At 41.6% G+C, this 7879-nt stretch overlaps 1 protein-coding gene across 1 annotated transcript in view; it reads right to left on the bottom strand.

Annotated features, from left to right (window-relative positions):
- Positions 1-403: 403 nt before the first annotated feature.
- CTSC (cathepsin C) overlaps positions 404-7879 on the bottom strand; it is a 23119-nt gene continuing 15643 nt past the window's right edge. The window contains exons 3-7 of the mRNA XM_085065372.1: positions 7474-7640; positions 6897-7052; positions 4754-4869; positions 2179-2310; positions 404-1450 (exon numbers count right to left, since the gene is read on the bottom strand). Of these exons, the coding sequence (XP_084921498.1) occupies positions 948-1450; positions 2179-2310; positions 4754-4869; positions 6897-7052; positions 7474-7640 (1074 nt within the window). The 3' untranslated portion in view covers positions 404-947. The remainder of the gene's footprint in view (positions 1451-2178; positions 2311-4753; positions 4870-6896; positions 7053-7473; positions 7641-7879) is intronic.

The following is a 7879-nucleotide window of genomic DNA, read 5'->3' as shown; positions in this document are numbered from 1 at the left end:
CTCAACTCTATTTTTCTACTTTGTGTATTTGAAAGAAATAGGGCAACAGATTAACAGAAAGGATTTAAGCAGGATTACTGGGGAATTAGCAAATTTACTCAATGAATTGTCCGACATCCACAGCAAGGACTACTGGACTCCTGGACAACTTGCTGGATGCTGTGGTGATAATCTCAGCTTCAGCTCCAAGATTACTAGTTCTCCCTTCCCATCACTTCTTTCCCACCAGTTTAGATCCTGCTAAACTAAAAAGTTCTTGACAGGAAGCTCAAAATTTATAGACAGGTCACCAAAAGAACTAACTTGTTCCACAAATACGAACTCCTATAGGAGTGGGGTGTTTTAAACTGAATTCTGAAATGATCAATTGTGAAGCACAGCAATAAAATACAGGCCTAGAACATTTAGTAACAGCCTGAAACTTAGAATTGATTTTTATTGTCATAAGGGTTTGACATGCAGTTTTCACAGGACACTTAGAGCTTTAGAATTTCATTTTAATCAGTGTACTTGCTCATTCCCTCCCCAATACACACTTATTCCAAATTGCAGTGACTTCCTGATTTCTGAGAAGTAAGGCACTACAGTGTCCCTTCAAAGCAGTTACACATTATCATAGCAGACAATTCCCTCTGAGATCTGAAGGTCAAGATTGCCCATGGAAAAAAATGCAACTGGTAACTGAGGATGTCTATCCCATGATGAATAACTAATCACCACTGTTACAAAAATAGCCATTCTGGGTGATCTACTGTCAGACTCGAGAGGAAGCCTCCAGTGCACAGAGCAGAGCTAACAGCGTTCATCCTCTCACATATGGAATCTCCTCTATTCTGGAAAAATTCCTTAAAGCTGCTTTGTTCAAACTAGGGGACACATTTCAACCAGAGTCTTCAAGAATCATGTTTTTTTAGCTCAGGACAAGGCACTGGATGAAGACCTCTGCATTATAACTTTGGAATAGGAGTTGCAGCAACTGCAATGCTTTCAATTGCACATTCATCAGTGCCACGGCGGATTCTGAAGTAACCATCTTCTCCCCACGAGGTGCCCCAGCTGTTCTTCACAATCCAGAATTTCTCACCACTTTCTGGGTCTGTCCCATAGCCCACCAGCAAGACAGCATGATTGGTCAATTCAAAAGGATTTAAATCATCCCGCAGCCCAGTGTGATGGTAGATCCCCTCTTTATAAAGCATGAAATCATTATAAACCTCAAAGGCAACAGTCAATGGGCCATGCAGAACAAGCTCAAGTTTCATCAGGGCTTCATTGCAGCCTCCATAGAAACCACCGACATAGTGGTACTCTGAAGTGTAGTAGTGGTAACAGCTGCGCTTGAAAAGGCAAGGAGAGTCTTGGGCTGTGTAAGGGAAGCAATCCTCTTCCACCACACCAAAGTCTTGGACATACTTTCCACCAATGAGATATGGGAAGCCACCATCACAACCTAAACAAAAAAAAAAAAAAAAGAAGAAAAAAAAAGTGCTTAAAGTGCTTATTCTCTTGGAAATGTATTTGAGGTGGGAGACTCTCCAACTTAAATCTTTCATATACAGTATTGAACACACATTGCAGTGACCCAGATCATCCTAATATTCCAGTTAGCTCCAGCCAGCTTTCTGAAACACACACGGTGAAATCCACATCTGTGGGAGCTATACTAGGAACACTAATACATGGACCCGTTTCCCATCCAATTGCTCCTGACAATCCCTGTCAGAAACAAAAGCTACTTAGTTACATGTAGTATAAAGATCTGTCCTAACAAGGATCCTGTCCTCTAGAATGCTTTAGTCATTGCTTTTGCTCATCTCCCCCTCCCTCTGAATATGCCACTGGGAGAATATTTAGTTTATTATTTCCAGGTAAGCATTGCAATTTAGCTACATTTTGAGCCTTACTCCTAAGATATTCCCCATCTCACAGGTAAGTGTAAAATCCAGTAACATCCTGAGCATGAGGGCAACTTCTCCTCGTTCAATCCCATTGCTGCAGCGAGGGAGGCCGACAACTCTGGGGTTTTATTTTTATTTCAAATAAAGAAGTACTATAAAGCATAGCCTGCCAAATACTTTATGAAAAAACTGATGGGGAAAGCATGGGAAGTTTTCGAAACAGTCTCCTCCAGCATTATCATTACTTGAAAAGTATCTTTATATACACCAGCACACTCACCCTGAGAATACTGGCTGCAAGACACAACCTGCTGGGGACTGAAGACAGGTTTCTGAGTGTTGTTTGTGAGGATACGTATCCTTGCTTCCAGCATGCCCATGGAGGAAAAGGCGTAACAGCTGCCACATGAGCCTGAGAGGGGGAGAAAAAGGAACCATAAGGAGCAGTCAGTAACACACAAGGCTAGTCACCTGCCATCAGGCACTATTCCTAAAGTCCACTTAAAGGAGTTAAACCTACCAGACAGTGATTAGAAGTTGGACACCAGTACAGCAAAAACTTTAAGTTTTCATTTAGATTTTATGAATGCAATTCAAAACCCACTTCTAACAACTTCTCAGGGAATACTGAGCTTATTCAAGAAAAAGAGGCAATGTACTGCTCCCGTGTTTTTCAGCAGTAGCATTTAAAAACCATCCAATTACCCTATTCCTTCAGAATGAACCTTCAGGGACTGCATTAGCAGGGCTGAGAAGGCTCTATCTACCCTTTATGGAGCACATATGCTAAAGAACAATTAACTATTTGAAGTGAATGCTGACAGTATTGTTCTTATTTCAACCTACCAATAGATTTAGTCCCATAATTTTCAGTTGAAGAAATATTCCACCTCTACAGCTACCCCTAAAATAACTGACTTTTGAGACAACAGCGGTATAAATTGCATGTTTGATACAGTGGATTCATCCCAGCTCCCCTTGCTTCCCAAGGGCATGTAATTGTACACTGGCTTTTCAGAGGCACCTTAATTTCCCTTCTGTTTCCTGGCAGAGAGTTAAGTTTCCTTACTTTTGCATCAAAATTTAGTCTTGCTTCTAGCTTTAGGCCTCTTCACTCTCTAGGACTTTCAATCGTTAAAAGCCTTTAGAAGTGGAATGACAAGCATCACAGGGAAGAACAATTATTTGGATGAAGTCCTATTTTATCTACTGCTTGTCATCAAGGTGCCTGATTTCCTTTTGTTTCCTGACAGTGGGTAAGTCAAATATTGCAGAGCTATGAAAACGAGGGAGGTTTGAGGAACAAAACAAAATACTTTCTTTTGAACTGTGTAGGTGTATAAAAGCAAAGCTATTACAACAGCAAGACTTTGTGAAATTGCACCTTCACTCAGATGTATCTCTGAAGAGAAGGGACAAAATCAGCCTGAACAGGAACACTCTTTTCCCAACAGGGCACAGTGAAGCAGTGAAAGATGCCTCCCACTCACTATACAGTCACAGCATCTGAGATGGGCCACACTGCAGAACACTTTGTTGCATTATGTGTGCAAAACCATGAAAAATACAATTCACACAACAGTCTGTTGGACTGGCTGCTAAATTTCTTTCCTGCTACCACAGTGGTATTTATGAGGCCCACAGAATGACCTCTTTTGTAAGTTTTGTTTGGGTCTTTCTTTTTTTGAAAAGCCTGAAAGCTAAAATTTGAATTTGATGGAGCAGAATGCATGTTCCACAGACATTTAACATACACAGCATGGACCCTCAGATTACATAAAAAGTGTAGGAAGCTTTATTATTGGAAACAACAGACTAGTTCTCATTTAGAGAAACTTTGAAGCAACACAATGGAGAAAGGGTAAGTCTGGAACTGAGTGTTCAACTGTTTGGAAGATAAAAGAGCCCTTGGGATATTCATAGTTCACACCAGGAGAAAGTACAGGACTCACACCTACACAGGACCATGTAATTTCCTGTTGCCATCTTTAAGTGCTTCCACATAGCTAGAAATTCCACAAGCCTTCCTATGCTGCTTTTGCTACCAGGAGTAGAGCCGGCAGAATTTGTCAGAAGAACTAACCCATAGAAGATGGATTGGTGATTTAAGGCATCCCCTCCCCACCATGCTAATGTTATGTTCCCTTCCCCCAAAAGTTGCAACCAGAAAGCTACCAGTAGATGCAAGTTTATTTGCAAATGGTGGCACAAGGAAAGGACACATTTACTGAGTTCACTCCTGGCTTTCATTATATAACCATCTAATTCAGGCATCTCACACCACAGCCCTATAAACACACTCCCTACAGAATCAACATATACCAACATGGTATCCTTTTAAGTTTTTACCAGTGTTTTATATTTATCACTGTCCACAATTTTCATAGTGATTAATGTATCTTCTTGCAACCTGCCATTTAAGTAAGTCCTGAATTTATCAGGGTGGTAAGATTTGGAGGCAGTAAAAACAATTTTCATGGCTTTATTCATTAAAGCTGCATGATAATTTGCCATCAGCAGGAATTAGGGAAAAAATTAGATGTACATCAACTAAGTCAGTGTGCAGAAAACCATGGCTGAGATTGTTTGGAGAAAACCTGACAGCTGTATTTATGCAGGGTATTGTGGTAATTGGCTTTCACTCCAGCAAGCCAGTGCTGTCTGGACAAGCCAATACCATCTACTTTGGTTTGCCAGGACTCCACCCAGTTTCCACAGGTCATTCATAGCAAAGGTGCATGCAATCTGTCAGCTGCAAGACACTAGGCAGAACGTTCTGGTTAGCAGCAAATTAAAAAGTACATCAAAGGAGCTCTAGAAGATTGAATTCAGAGATTTTATTTATTTGTTTTTACCTTGATTCCTAACAGGGCTGACATAATTGACACCATTCACATTTCTCCAGTCCCAGGATTCTGGCAAGCTTGAAACTTTCTTGAGCAACTCAGCTGTTAGAGGTGCAGGCTTTGGTCTAAAGAGGAGAAAATGCTTTTGAGAAATGTATCACACTATATGCAAGGATACAATTATGTAACACTCAGTTTTCATCTTTGGCTTCTACTAGTCGGACTTGCTTCACACTACGCAATTTAAAACAGTCTCCATTCTAAACTGAGTGGGTGTCAATATGAAGAGATAAGTTTCAGCAGGATTGAAGAGCGACTCAAATTGCTCCCTGAGGGAACTATGTTATTAACTATCTGCTGTTGAGGAATACATTCAGTGCAGGTAGCTCACTTTACAAGCTGCAGAGTGAGCTTCAAATTGAGCTCTGGGTGGCAAAATCCTTTTGCATAACAAACCTATGGCCCAGCCAGGTGACAGGACACTCAGAGAGAACCCCAGACTTTCCCACGCTTAAGACTACGTGCATAAAAGCCCAGGGGCTCCTTTGTTTGAAGGCACCCAGCCCAAGCTGCTATTTTGCTATTTAGTTAGTGCACCAAGATTAAGTTATTTTAAAAGATCTGAACATCTGAGACTCTGCTATGGGAACCTAGGGTCAAGTGGGTAAGGAAACCTGCTCTGAGTGTGAGTGTGGGGTGTAGCTGTGAAGGGGCCTCGGTCCCAGCTCAGGTGGTGCGAGTGTGACAGCCAGAGTGGCTCCTGGGCACTCAGACAGAAGCCTCTCCTTAACATCCACAAGCTACTGAGGTCTAGTGTTTCTGCACCAATCTGAAGTGCTGAGGTAACTCTCAGAGGTTGCAGCAACACAGTTCTGCAACAGCTATTTTACTGCAACCACAAAGTATGTAGAATATCTGACTGCAGAAAGCATCTTGCCTTGGCAGCATGCACTGACAGCAAATACAGACTGTTTCACTTCAGACACAGGCAAGGCTTATACCAACAGTTAACTAACTGCAGTCCCACTTGTCCTGGAGACTTCTCTGGAGCAAGTTTTTACTGTGACTATTGAAGAAGTATTCAATGTTACCTGTCCTCATCTACCACTTGCAGCAATGTGATGCTCATACCAGCAAAACAAGTTTCCTGCAATAGACTTTCAGATGACTTGATGCTTGTCCTCAGGTGCTATTCACAAACACCAGACACTGGAGTCTGTTTTGAAAGCAGGAGAGGGCCAACCAAATACTGTCATGGCACTGCATGGGTTCCAATTAAGTTATTGTATTTAAGGTCATCTACAAGGTGACTTCTACCTATACAATGAAACCATTATCTGCATGATACTCTCATGCAAATCAGCATTTTTATTATATAGTAGGACCTTCTTCTACAAACATACAATTGCGACAGTTTTGGAAAAGTAAGTAGCATTCCTACTCACAAAAATACCAAGAGTGGAAAAAGCAAAACTATGAATAAGGCCCAACAGCTTATAAAGAAGAGAATCTTTCGATCAAAGAACTCTAGTTCTCAAATTCTGGAGAGGATGATGTACCCATCCCCATTACCACTCTCAGCTAAGTGATCTGCAAGACCCTGAAGCCATTCTCAGGGCTACTTTAATGCTTCTTCACTGAGACACTCTGCTCCTGCTAGAGGACTCTTGTTGCAGGCATGGCAAATTATCAAAGTAGCCAGGTAATTCCCTCAAAAATCTTTAATATTCATGTTTAGGAGCAGAATGCAGTTCACAGCTTTTCAACTGCAATTATGAACTAGCAGAACCAGGATGAAGCACAAGCAGAAACTCCCGACTATGGCAAGCAGTGGATGAGCAGACAAGAGAGTGAGATGACAACGGAGACTGTCCCCACTTTTTCCCTTCACATATGAATTCAGAAGTGAGCTACTGGGCAAGATTAAAGGGTAGGTGACTCTATTTGCCCCAACTGCTTGAGATGCTCAGATGCTCAGAATAATCATTCAAATGAAAAATATGTTCACACCCCATGAACATGAACTGGAAGGGCTTGAAACTTGATTAAATGTCTGAACTACAAGCCAAAACACAACTAGGGCAAGCCAGGACAAATACAAGCAGACTCGTAGCAGCAGTGGGGCTTGTGGCAGAACAAAGTGTCTTACTACCTTGAAGCTCTGGAATAGACACCCCCAGCTCTTTTAGTCAGCTCTTCCAGGGCAAAATTCTCATACTCCTTGTATCTTGCTGCTCTCCATGACTTCTGGTGAGCATTGATAGCATTTACAAAGTCAAAGTTGTGCACGTAGCGTCTGTGGGAAAGACTGCAAACAAAACAACCAAATAAAACAGTAAGAAAAGGACTAGGATTGAAAAGTAAAGGTGTTCTCTAAACTCAGTATGTAAAAGACTAACTCTGGAAGCGTCTTCTGGTAGGTACTGATAAGGAAACATGGAACTACTGGATCAAGGCAAGGTTTCTAAAACTTGAGACAGACTAGATATAACATCTTCCTTAGACATGGCAGTTTTGTAACTGGGCTTCACCACAGACTGAAGGAGAAACTGTGTGATGCAACAGGCACACCCTCCTCTGCTCTTCTGAGTTCAGGTTTATTTCCAACATTATCACTGGCATTAACTTTGACCTCAGTAATGGAATTGGTTCTTATGATTTTAGCTAAAATCTCAAGCACTGTTATGAAACATTTTATTCCAGTAAAAGGTCACTTATCTGTTGTTTACCTTCCCCTGGGCTTCTGGAGAGGTAGCTCGTTGATGTGAACATCTGAGGGAGATGAAGAAATCTTGTGTCCTATGAAACAAGCCCAGTTGTGGCCAAGTACATCATGCACCCATCCTGGTAGAGTCTCATTACAGTAACTGGTTACATTCTGGCCTTCCTTTTTGTACTGCAATGTGAAGAATTTATGCTTGTGGTGAAGAGATGCATTTGTTAGCACAGCCATAGCTCCCCACCCACTCAGCTGCTTCCTGCCTGTGTTTCACAGGAAGTGGCCAAACACAGTCCCACATTTAAGCAGATGAAAAACTGATATTTATCGAACAGCTGCAGAAGACAACTGGGTTGTGACTTGAACTTTTACCAACAAAGGATGCATTCCTATCAGTATCAACTACCCTGTGCTAG

This window comes from Lichenostomus cassidix, chromosome 1, assembly GCF_008360975.1.
Source record: "Lichenostomus cassidix isolate B80296 chromosome 1, HeHo_3.0, whole genome shotgun sequence".
Lineage (NCBI taxonomy): Eukaryota > Metazoa > Chordata > Aves > Passeriformes > Meliphagidae > Lichenostomus > Lichenostomus cassidix.
The sequence above is the reverse complement of the archived record's forward strand: the minus strand, read 5'-3'. Positions and strand labels throughout refer to the sequence as shown.